Source organism: Chrysochloris asiatica, unplaced genomic scaffold (assembly GCF_000296735.1).
Source record: "Chrysochloris asiatica unplaced genomic scaffold, ChrAsi1.0 scaffold00045, whole genome shotgun sequence".
Taxonomy (NCBI): Eukaryota; Metazoa; Chordata; class Mammalia; order Afrosoricida; family Chrysochloridae; genus Chrysochloris; species Chrysochloris asiatica.
In genome coordinates this window covers 129,618-143,052 of record NW_006408563.1, presented here as the reverse complement: position 1 = coordinate 143,052, position 13,435 = coordinate 129,618, and the positions used below count along the sequence as shown (strand labels likewise).

The 13,435-nt window shown below is 39.1% G+C and overlaps 1 protein-coding gene across 1 annotated transcript in view; it reads right to left on the bottom strand.

Annotated features, from left to right (window-relative positions):
• PLEKHM3 (pleckstrin homology domain containing, family M, member 3) overlaps positions 1-13,435 on the bottom strand; it is a 225,939-nt gene that overhangs the window by 150,157 nt on the left and 62,347 nt on the right. Inside the window, exon 3 of the mRNA XM_006861934.1 lies at positions 7,922-8,067. Within this exon, the coding sequence (XP_006861996.1) occupies positions 7,922-8,067 (146 nt within the window). The remainder of the gene's footprint in view (positions 1-7,921; positions 8,068-13,435) is intronic.

The following is a 13,435-nucleotide window of genomic DNA, read 5'->3' as shown; positions in this document are numbered from 1 at the left end:
AATCACCAGTAATGAGCAATACATCTTGATTGCATGTTTGATAGATTTCAGATTGAAGAAATAGAATTCTTCTATTTCTTCCTTACTAACTTTAGTGGTTGGTGCATAAATTTGAATAATAGTGTTATTAACTGGTCTTCCCTGTAGGCGCATAGATATTACCCTATCACAGACAGCGTTGTACCTCATGACTGATCTTGTATGTTCCTTTTGACAATGAAAGCAACACCATTCCTCTTCAATTTGTCATTCCCTTCATAGTAAACCATGTGTTTGTCAGATTCTGAATGGTCAATGTTACTCCATTTCAGCTCACTAATGCCTAAGATATCAGTGTTTATGTGTTTTATTTCAATTTTTGACAATTTCCAATTGACTAGATTCATACTTCGTACAGTCATTCCATATTCCAATTATTAAAGGATGTTTACAGCTGTTTCTCTTCATTTTAAGTTGTTCCCTATCAGCAAAGAAGGCCTCATGGGCTTTACTCCCATGGTCTTTACTCCATTCACATTATCACAGTCAATTCTACTTTGAGGAGGCAGTTCTTCCCTGGTAGCATTTTGAGTGCCTTCCAACCTGAGGGGCTCATTTTCCAGCACTATATCTGACAGTGTTTCTCTGCTATTTATAAGGTTTTCAGTGACTAAATATTCAGAAGTAGTTCGTCACTCCTTCTTCCTAGTCTGTCTTCCTCTGGAAGCTCATCTGAAACCTGTCCAACATGGCTGACCCTGTTGGTATTTAAAATACACATGGCATAGCTTCCAGAATCACAGCAATGCACAAGCCACCACAGTATGACAAACTGACAGATGAGTGGTAGTCTTTTGCATTAGTGGTTGCATATAAATTTGAATAATAGTCATATTAACTGGACTTTTTTGTTGGTGTATGGATATTAACCTATCACTGACAGTGTTGTAGCTCAGGATGTTGTTGTTAAGTGTTGTCGAGTTGGTTGCAACTCACAGTGACTCTGTATAGGGTTTCCGAGAAGCAGCTGGTGGTTTTGAACTGCCAACCTTATGGATAGCAGTCCAGTGCATATCATTCAGTGCAACACCAGGAGTCCTTGAAATATTCCTTTTGACAATGAATATGGCACCATTCCTCTTTCATTTGTCATTCTTGGCATGGTAGACCGTATGATTTCTGATTCAAAACAACTAATGCCAATTCATTTCCACTCACTAATGCCTAGGATGTGTATTTTTATGCATTCCATTTAATTTTTGAAAATTTCCAATTTTCTTAGACTCATACTTCATACACTCCACATTCTGATTATTAATGGTTGTTTGCTGTTTCTTCTTATTTTGAGTCATGCCTCATCAGCAAATAAAAGTCCCAAAAGCTTTAGTTCATTCACGTCATTAAGCTCAACTCTACTTTACTTGAAATTTATGTTGAAAATTTAGAGGATATAAAATATCAGGAGAAAAAAATTACCCCAAATCCTACCACGGTAAAATAACCACTCAGCACTTTAGTATAACATACTTCCTTCTAATGTTTTCTCTCATTCCTTTGTGAGAAATCATTGGCCAAAAGTTGTCTTAACAAAATTGACCCTGACCATAATACTTGTTCCTACTAAAACAGGCACTGTGGGCTAATGGACAAATAATCAGGAGAACTTAAGTTTAATTATGATTTGTTCTCAAAATCTCCAAATGACTCTGATCAAGTGGTTTTCCCCCATCAGCTAGCTATTTTCTATCTATGTAAGGGCAACAGAGCTTGCCATGAATGCCTCTCAAGATGTGGAGACAGGACATGGTTTATGTAACATGGAAAACCCCTAGCTAAAAGGAATGTGAATGTTCAGCCTAGGATATGGGGGTGGGGGGGGTGAGTGGTGTAAAAAAAAGAAATGCAAAACCAGGGGGAACTATTTACGTAGATCTGAGACAAAGTTTGAGTTACCCACCAAAGTTACCTCTTTGTCATCCTGATTTTTTTGAAATGAAGACTAAGGGAAAAGTTATCTTCAAAGAGAATTTCATTAGAAAATAGCTATAGAATTTGAAGGATAGGGTTTAGCAGCTGGGAAATCCTGGAGCTCAATTCAATCTTCAAGATGTACACCGGAAAAGAGGTGAAATCCTGCTTTAAAAATAATTAGGATTATTATTACTCCAGTGTGCAGACAAGGAAATGCTTAAGAGGACAGATTTCATTCTGCTCTGCACAACCGTTTTTTCACTCTTTTAAATGGATATTCAAGCCAGTCACGTACTTGCTATTAAGGTCAGCAAGCAGATCTAATAGAAAGATGTCTGGTCTTGGAAACTGATAGGCCTAAATTGATTCTCACAATTAGAAGCATAAGTTAAAACCTAGTGTCTGAGAAAAGACAGACAGATACTGGACTAAATTGACTATAGTTACTTAATGCCACTAAGAGATGATCCAGATAAAATCGACCAGCTTCATTTTTGCCTTTAAATTTTTCCTGGTCCACCAAGAACTTGGGAAGGAATAACCTGGCGAAGATTTTTCTCATGTGCCACATAGATGAGATGAGCACACATAAAACCATCAATCAGTTATGTCTCCTCTCAGAATCAAATATTGGTACTTGAACGACCACCACAAGTCTGCTTTATAGAAAGATTACAAATGTCAGTGATGGCTAAATTGATGGCTTCAATGGCTCTTAATACTCATTGCAAGCAGAATTGAATCTCCTCCTCTATCTTATGTCTTAATAAGCATGCCCGATTTTTCTGTTCCCTCATTTGGTACCACCTTTTCTGCTTAGCTCCACTAATTGACATGTATTTTGCTGGCATGTCCCACCAGCTCAAGCTCTCTCCCCAGATTGCAGGGCTGGGCAGCTTCGCTTACTTGCTCTCTATGTACCTCTGTGAGTTGGTAAAAGTTCTGCTCTAAGCAGATTCACACAAGCCAACCTCAATGAGTACTCCTTCCCTCTAAATACATTTTTATCTAATACACACATGGCAAATATATTTATAGGCTACATTCAGAGTGTCAAGTACAAGTTACAGAGGAGAAGATGATAGCTCTGTCTGGAAGAGGGGAAGGCAAGAATCCGGAGAGGAAATGAAGGTTAAGCTGGGTTTTAGGATTTGCCATAGTGAGTGAGGACAAGAGGAAGGGAAAGGTGTGAAACAGTGTGCTATGACTGGGGAACAGGAAAGAGTGCAGTCTGAATGAAGCTAGAGACCAGCGGGAGATAGTGTGTGGAGGGGCTAGAAAGGCATGCCACTCGTCTGTCCCACTGCCATTGAGGTGATTCTGACTTACTGTGACCCAGTATAGGATTTCCAAGGCTGTAAATTTTTAAGGGAGTAGCCTCATCTTTCTCCGACGGAGTGACTAGTAGATTCAAACTACTAACCTTGTGGTTAGTAACCCAGCTCATAATCCACTGCCCTACCAGTGTTCTTTATAAGACAGAGTAGAACTACCATATAGGGCTTCCAAGACTATCAATTTTTATAGAAGCAGACTGCCACGGTTTCTTTCCCCCATGGAGTGGCTAGTGGGTCAAACCTCCAACTTTCTGATTAGCAGCCAAGAACTTAACCACTGCACTACCAGAAAAGGTAGGAAGAGGTCTTATATGTCAGACAGATGGAATTTCATTTATCTTGTTTATAATCATAGCAAGATCTGTCCTTAACTGAGTGATTACTATGTGTCAGACATAACAATCATTCATTTAAGAAAACAGCAACCCTAAGAAGTAAGTACTATTATTATCTCTGCCCTAAAGTTAGAGTCCTGGTGTGACACTGTAGGATAAGCACTTGACTGCCAACTACAAGGTCAGTTGGTTCAAGCCCGCCAGCTGCTCCTAGGAAACTGTATACAAGGTCACTATGAGTCAGAACTGACCTGATAGCACTTAACAACAACAACAACAAAGTTGAAAAATTGAGATCAAGAGAGAGTAAGACACTTACTGAGGATGAGGATTAATTATATATTATACCAACTGGAAAGGGCAACAGAACTCTCTGTTATGTGGCAGGACACAAGACCATATCAGCATTCTAAGCCTAGAGTGCCGCTCTAGTGGGGCTTAGATTCCTAGATTTGCCAAATTCTTCTACCTTGTTTATGCAAGGGTGGAAATATTATACAATATCTCTAGCCAATCCACAGGAGCTCCTGGGTAGTACAGATGGTTAAGTGCTTGACTATTAGCCCAAAAGTTGATGGTTTGAACCTATCCAGAGGAGTCTCAGAAGACAAACCTAGCAATCTGTTTCTGAAAAGTCACAGCCTTGAAACCCCCACAGAACAGATCTGCTCTGGACACATGGGGTGGCCATGAGTCAGAATCGACAATCCACAGAGCTTGAAGAGCACTAGTTGGAAACTCAAGTTGAGATGCCCACTGTTGTTGTTAGATACCATGAGTCCGCTCTAATTAATAGTGACCCTATCTACACCAGAACAAAACACTGCCTGGTCCTGCACCATCCTCACATTCAGTCTTATGTTTGAGCCTATTATTACTGCCACTGTGTCAATCCATCTCATTGAAAGTCTTCCTCTTTTTCACTGATGCTCCACTTTACCAAGGGCTGGACCCACCTGGTAACATGACTAAAGTACATGAGATGAAGTCTTGCCATCTTCTATTCTAAGGAGCATTCTGACTTTATTTCTTCCAAGACAAAATTCATTCTTCTGGAAGTTCATGGTATATTTAATACTCTTTGCCAACACCATAATTCAAGGCATCAATTCTTCTTTGGTCTTCCTTATTCATTGGCCAGCTTAGGAAAGCATAATACCTTAGTCCTCAAAGTGTCATTTTTGCTTTTTAACACTTTAAATTGGTCTAATGCAGTCGATTTGCCTAATGTATTACATTGTTACTTCTTGACTGTTACTTCCATGGCATTCATAGTGGATCCAAGTAGAATGAAATCTTTGACAACTTCATTCTTTTTTCCATTTGTCATGATTTTGTTTATTGGCCCAGTTGTGAGGATTTTAATTTTCTTAACATTGAAGTGTAATCCTTACTGAAGGTTATTGTGATAGACTGTGATGGATTTTCATTAGTTAGTCCTTCAAGTCCTCTTGGATGTCATTTATATTGTTAATGAGTCTTCCTGCATTCTTCTTCATATACTCCAGCTTTTCAGATTATTTGCTCATCATACAGATTGAATAAATATAGTAAAAGGATAAATTCTGACACACACCTTTCCTGATTCTAAACCATACAGAATCCACTTGTTCCATTAGAACAACTAACAATTTAATAGACAGATCTGGATTTCAGCAAAAAAAAAAAAACAAAAACTGAAGCTGGAAATAAAAGTGGGACTCATATGACTCCTGGTAGTTGAACACACAGCAGGAAGAGAACAATCCACTAGAACGAGCACAAAATAGGAAAAGAAAGCTAAGGTATGAAGCCTGTTGCTGTTAAGTGTCCTCAAGTCAGTTCTCACTCATAACAACCTTGTATAGGGTTTCCGATGAGCAGCTGGAGGGTTTGAACCATTAACCTTGCAGCTAGCATTCCAGTGTTGATCCAACAGTACCACGCCAAGACTCCAGAAGTATGAAACTTAGGGAATCCCAATATTAAAATCAAAGAAAGTGATTGAGCAAGAAGAGTTTGAACGAGGAGGAGAATCAAGGGTTGTGTCATCAGAGTAAAGGTGGGAGAATTCAAGGAGAGTCTGGTTCACCTTGTCAAACAGTGTATCCCAAAGTCCAGTAGAATAAGAACTGACAAGAGTCAACCAGATTTGGCAAAGCTGTGATGGAGAAGAGAGGATTTAAGATCATGAGACAAGAAAGAAGTAACAAACCTTCCATAAGAGGAGTGAGGTTTCTTCTACATCCAGAGAGAAAACAATGAGGATGAGTGTGGATACAGACAAGTCTGTAGGAGGGTCAGTGGAATGACACCTGTTTTCTCCTGAAGGAGGTAAAGGAATGCCCCAGACAGACTCGGACTATGTTTTTAGTCTCTTTAGGATCAAAGAGGCTAAAATAAAAGAATCTGAGAAGCTTCCAAAGGAAATGAAGGGAATTTCCACAAGCTATCTACTTACTTCCACCACTCGTCTGTCACTTTGTCATACTGTGGTGGCTTGTGAGTTGTTGTGATTCTGGAAGCTATGCCACCGGCATTTAAAAACCAGCGGGGTCACCCGTGGTGGACAGGTTTCAGATGAGCTTCCAGACAAAGACAGACTAGGAAGAGGTAGTGACGAACTATTCTGAATATTTAGTCACTGAAAACCTTATGACTAGCAGAAAAACACTGTCAGATATAGTGCTGGAAAATGAGTCACTCAGGTTAGAAAGCACTGAAAATGCCTTCCAAAAACTAAAAAAACTGGGGAAGAGTTGCCTCCTCAAAACAGCGTTGATGGTGATGGCACAAATGGAGTAAAGCCTGTGGGAATAAAGCCCGTGGGACCTTCATTTTCTGACGGGACACAACTCAAAATGAAAAGAAACAGCTGTAATATCTATTAATAATTGGAACATGGAATGTATGAAGTATGAATCTAGGAAAATTAGAAACTGTCAAAAATGAAATGGAACACATAAACATCAATATCTTAGGCATTAGTGAGCTGAAATGGACTAGTCTTGGCCATTTTGAATCTGACAATCACATCATTTACTACTCCAGGAAGGACAGATTGAAGACGAATGCTGTTACATTCATTGTCAAAAACAACATATCCAGATCAGTACTGTCTGTGATGGATAATGTCCATGCACTTACAGGGAAGTCCAGTTAATACCACTATTATTCAAATTTACGTACCAACCACTAAAGCCAGTGAGGATGAAATAGAAGAATTCTACCAACTTCTTCAATCTGAAATTGATCAAACTTGCAATCAAGATGTATTGATCATTACTGGTGATTGGAATGCAAAGGTTGGGAGCAAAGAGGAAGGATCAATAGTTGGAAAATATGGCCTTGGTGATCGAAATGATGCTGGAGATGCCATGATAGAATACTGCAAAGTTAATGGTTTGTTCATTTCAGATACCTTCTTTAGACAGCATAAGAGACAACTATACACATGGACCTCATCAGATGGAATACTTAGAAATCAAATTGACTACATCTGTGGAAAGAGATGATGGAAAAGCTCCATTACCACCAGTCAAAACAAAGCCAGGGGCAGACTGTGGAACAGAACATCAGTTGCTTACATGCAAATTCAAACTGAAGCTTAAGAAAATGAAAACAAATCCACGAGAGTCAAAATATAACCTTGAATATATCCCACCTGAATTTAGAGATCATCTGAAGAACATATTGATACACTAAACACTAAAGACCGAAGACCAGAGTGTTGTGGGATGACATCAAGAACTGGACTGCATACCAAAAGGTCGGCTGTTCAAACACACTGGTAACTCCTTGGAAACCCTATACAGGGTCACTATGCGTCAGAGCCGACCTGATGGCACTTAACAACAATATAGGGTTGTGATGTTGGAGAAGATACCTAATTGAAAAATAACAAAACAGCATCTCTCTATCAAAATTCCCTCTTCTTGCGCTGGACTGCGAGGTCATTTGAACTGCAACGTTGGCAGTTCAAGCTCACCAGCCACTCCTCAGAAACCCTGTACAGGGTCGCTATGGGTTGGAACCGACTCGATGGCACTTAACAACAACAACAATCGACAATTAATTATCAAGGCCCAGAAGTAAAAGCGGTTGTTACTTTTAAAGAGGAAATTAATAAGAGCCATAATTAAGAAGGCTTTTAACTATGAAATGATATTTAAGAGGGATTAGATAAGATTGTATAGCTTTTATGAGAATACCTAATCAAATTTGTTCCAAACTATGTTACGCCATGATCTTTATAATCCACTTGACAGGACATGAACACCCGAGCTGCAGTTATTAAGTAAACGAAATGTTTACACCTACCTTGTATTTGGAAGTATCCCAGTTGTGGACTATGCGGGCCGGGATAAGAAAACTGTCGTCGACATGGCAGCTGCTGCAGTAGTACCACCCACTGTAATTACACACATTTGCTTTCCCGTTGGAAAGGCCTATGGATCTCTGGCAACCTGTTCAAGGCAAGAGAAAAGAGGCCATTGGAGATTGCTGTTGTCATTTTAACACCACCCATCACGGTTATACAACCTTCAAGTTAAACTGAAGTCTGATGCAGATTCATTTTCTGAAAAATCAACAGGGCACTTACTTGAAGGAAACATCCATTCTTTCAATTAATTGCAAGATTTCCTTCTTTAATATCACACTAACAAATCATGAGCTAAAAATGTCTGAAGCAAATCCCCATAAAAATATACTATCTGGGGTTTTACTTGGATGAGAGGTTTTCAACAAGAGAAAAGAAATGTGTTTTCTTACTAATGATTGTTACAAACACATTTTTTGGAGGGAGCCAAAGCTGGATCTGACTGGCTACATTATGGGCAGCAAAAATAGAACCACAAAGTAGAGATAATTGGAATAACTAATTAGAGCTTATTTACATATTATATTTTTATGTACTTTCAAACAGACTTTTCAACAGTGCTTCTAAATTAAAGGGCATTTGTAGTAGAGAACACTCCCCATGTTGGATCAAAGCAAATACATTCTTCCCAGTCTCTTTTAGAAACTTTCCAGAGTATGCATTCAATTCATAGGAACAAAAACCTATCACACAAGAGAACCCACTGGTCTTTGTAAAAATTATTATTTATTTATTTATTGCTTCCCAACCCACTTCAAATCTTTAGTGAAGACATGCTCTGAAGAGCTTAGCTTCCCCCTCTGATACACTTTGGGAAACAAATGTCACCATAGAACCAAAATCCTATGTGCTACATGTATAGTTTGTTTCCCAAGTGGTTTTCACTAAAGACACCCAAAAGGATCTGTTGCTGGGGGCTGAAGCAGAAATTTTGGCATAATTCTCCACAAAGGCACCATCTTTCTTCTAAACAGCACACTTAGTTAGCTCAATTGGCTGCAATGCGGTGTTACTAAAGCCGAGACCTTGAGGAGATGCCAACCATGTTTTCTCCACTTCATGGCTACCAACCTCAGCCCTCGTTCCTCTGGTCAGCATGGATCATAACAAAGAAGTTATGAGGAAAGAAGCCAGACTCACACTTTCTAAGTGTGGATCAGTCACGCCTTTCTTTTCCATCTCTTAAATTAAGCTTTAACCAAATTTGCTAAATCCAGTGTTTTGTATTTGGAAGGTAGAAACATTTTAAGAATAGAAAAGAGGCAAATGAAAAGAAAGGAGAAAGGGTGCTTCTATAAAAGTGAGGAAAAGAGAGAGTGGGAGGATGCATTTTTATTTGTTCTGTAAAAGTAGGGGGCGCAGGGCAAAAATGCAAAGCTGTTGAGTTTCACCCTCTCTGCTTGTTGTCAGGAGAAAACTCATAGGAGTAGGGTAGGGGATTGTCTTCTCTTCACCTGTCTCCACTGTCCTGGCAGGAGAAAGGAAAATGTGTTAAAAACTGTAAAATGTTACTGGAAATCTGTTGGTATGAGGCTAATGAAAGGAGATGGGGATAAGACTCTTGTGGTACAACAGTGAATAATTGCTATCAGGACTGACTATGAGGGTCGGAAATGTAAAGGTAGATTTTTGTAACAAAAGGAGGGGAGTGACTCATTTTGCAGTGCAGGAGCAGAGGTCCCTGGGACTCTCAAGTGAGAAGAGCAGAGTGTGGGACACTACCCAGAGAAGCAGTGACTCCAGAAATGGAGGCAGAGACGATGACGTGGACAGATGGAGTGGCTGGGGACACTTGGCTCAGGGAGGGAGAGAAGCTGTGTGCTGACCTTGGGGGCCGGGCAGGCCTGTGGGGTGTACCCTTTGGTTGTTTGATGATACATAGAGGGGATTGTAATCATTGCAATGAAACAAAATACAATAAGCTGAATGTGGAACTCATGTTCTCCCATGTGAACCCACATAATTCACAATAAAAACTCAAAAAAAAAAGTTACTGGAAGATCTAGACTTTGATCATGGTCTCTTGAGAACAGATTTCCCAAAATGAAAACTTGCTACATGATAGGCATTGGGGAAAAAAGTCATAAAGAACTTAGCTTTCCTAGCTTATAGACTATAGGCTCATTGACTAGTTAAGTGTTGAACATGGAATTTTTAAAACAAGGGTCACTTTTTTTTTTTTTTTCTTAAATTTTTTGTGTGAATTATGTGATAGTTTACATGGGAGAACATTAGTTTTACATTCATTCTATCATATATCATCTCATTGCCATGGTTACAATCCCCTCCATGCATCATCAACCAACCAAAGGGTATACCCTGCAATCCTTCCCCCGTACCCCCCAGGTCTTCAGCACAATGTAGCTCTCCCTCTCTGGATCTAAAGTCTCCAGCTGCTCCATCGCTCCACGTCGTCACGTCTGCCTCCATTTCAGGCATCACTGCTTCTGTAGGTAGGGTCCCGCTCTCTGCTCTTCTCCCTTGATGGTCCTAGGGACCTCAGCTCTTAGACTGGAAAATGAATCACTCCCCTCCTTGCTATAAAATGTCTACCTTTACATTTCCAACCCTCACAATCAGTCCTGATAAAAATTATTCACTATTGTATCACAAGAGACCCGTCTGCATTTCATTGCATCAGCCCCGCCTAGACAGATTGAATACTACTCACTGGAGATTCTACCTTCCTCCAGGCCCTCTGGATCTAGGTTCCCTCTTGAAAGCTTGTAAGCCAGTCACTTCTTGCCTTTGTAGCCCCCCGCCTCCTGTTTTGGGTAGCCAATGTCCGAGTTGCCCATCCCTGTCTATTCTGTGTGTGGAGGGGGTGGGAATGATTCTTGCTGTAAGGACTTGTTCCCGCTAAACAAGGGTCACTTTTGTTGCACAACTGAAAGTTCTGGTCTTGAGCCTGGGCATACATAGCACAGTATTTAAATGATTAGACACAGGAAGCAGTGATATTTACAATATAGCTTGGATATTCACTAAAGGACGGGAATCCTGGTATGGCACTGCAGGTTGATGTGCTAGACTGCAAAGTTGGTTTGAACCACAAAGTCGGAGGTTCAAGCTCACTAGCCACTCTTCAGAAACCCTATACAGGGTCGCCAATAGTTAGAATTGACTCAACTGCACCTAACAACAAAGGACGGGGAGGCAAAGCAAATTTTTGTCTCAGAGCTGTATCCTCCACCATTGAGGAAATGAAACTGATATATAAGTGAGGGTTAATATGGGTGGGACTGTGACTAAGAAATTCTACACAATAGTTGTGGAAAGGGGGCAAGAGTGAAAAATAAATGGTTTTATTTATAAGTATTTAGAAATAAGTTATCCAAGACTTCCCATCTCAAGCAGCCAAGTTACTCTATTTACATCTTTAGGATAAGGCATCGATCAATAATGCAAGAGCTATCTACTTAGTCATAAAATAAATCAATTAGTACATTTGGCCTTTGGATGAAAACTTGGGCACATGAACACAAATGACATGGAGTATGCATTTTTATCTGTTACAAGGCAAACAGCATTCACAAGCATCTTACTGAAGCTAAAAGAACAAAAGGGGAACTCAAGACAAATGAATTGTATACCACCTAAAATTCTACTGTGAAGAATTGGGCACACTGCTAACACCCCTTTGTTGAGTTTGTGGGCTCACTCAAGACTGCAACTCTTCAAAATTATTTTGTTCATAAGGTTTTACATCCCTTGATACTGAATTCTCATCTCAGGGGGTGAAAACTTCAAGGTTAGAAGAGAACGCACACATTGAAATATAACTTTGGTGAAATGCACTGATGGGTTGTTTCCAGAGCTATATACTAAAAGTCATTTCTGTTCATCAGAAAAGAATTTCTTTCTGTTCTGCTTCATTTTTTTTTTTTTTCATCTACAAATGACTTTTATAGCAGTGAAAGGTTATATATGAGAAACTGCCACTCATAGTTAGCCAAAACTTGTACTCATAAAGTTGTGCTGCACAAAGGGCTGACACATGTTAAAAAGCACAAGGAACATTTAGGAGGAAACGGTTTCTACTTTGGCCAACAGACATTTATGACAACACAAGCTGGCACTTGTACAAAGTACTGCCACTGTTGCTAAGAGAGCTAGGTCCTTAAAAATACAACAGAAGTAAATGCTCCTCTTGGACAAAATGAATGTACACAACTAAAGAATTTACCTTTCAACACAGGAGACATGTCAAATGATATGCTTGTAAAGTATTAGAATGGTAGTGAGTGCCCAAGACGTATTCTGCCTAGAGACAAAGATAGGTAGACAGACAGACTAGACCAAGACTGAGACCAACAGATACCAATTATCCAAGACGGACGCCAGCATATATTAGTCTAACAACTTGTAGAACTAAGGCAACCTCTTTTTTTAAAAAAATCCAATTTCAATACAATTGGTTTAAAATGTAAAAGGCTATCAAGTGAATTTTTTGTTTTGCTTTTTTAAAATCAGATTTTACTTTTATGGTCTCTTGTATTAACAGGGGTACATGTACTATATTTAAGTAAAACACAATGTAAAAATTGCAATGAAAGGTAATTCCTGACTTCTGAAAATGTAATGACTTTTTAGATTCTTGCTTAACTTTATAAAGCTTGTTTGGTTAATTTCATGGAATGTTGTTAGATTAAAATGGTCCAAAATACATTAATAACTACTAAGTAGATTCCAACTCAAGTTGAGAAGTGGCAAGATTTATTGGTCTTTCAGGTAAGCAATGATAGAGAACCTAAAGTCAATATTTAGTCAAAATTTATCTTGAAAGGCAATAAATCTTGATTTTTGCTGAGGCAAGTAAGTAAATATGTGTACCACTCTGGAGCGTCAAACTGCTGTTCTATAGTAAATATCTATCTTGACTTGTAAAATTAATAATCTATGGCATAGATTTTCACTTCCAAAGACAAGGTTTCAGTTGTTGAGTTACTTTTGATTTTTCTTACAATAAGATAGATGTGTCAGTACCAGCACTGATGGTAGTACTAGTAAGCTATGAAAAGTTTAATAATAAAATGTTCTAAATTTACTATCAAGTATATTTAAATCAGTTTAAATTTAGCACTTTTTTCTCATCCTTATTTTCCTATTGACAATCTGCAACTGGGCTTTCTCATTTACTTATGTGTCTCTCTGTTCTTTCCCCAGAAACTTCCAAGAAAATGGTGAGCAATTAGAAAATTAAAACAATAGGAAAACAGATGAACAAACATATAATGCATACTATATATCAGGCACTGTTCCAAGCACTTTGCTATTATTGATAGGTGTCATTGAGTCCGTTCTGACTCATAGCGACCCTCTATAGGGTTTCTGAGGCTGTGAATCTTTATGGAAGCAGAAAGCTTAATTTTTTTGCTGTGGAGTGGCTGATGGGTTTGAACTGGCAACCTTGTGGTTAGCAGTCCAGTGCTTAGCCTACAGCATCACCAGTG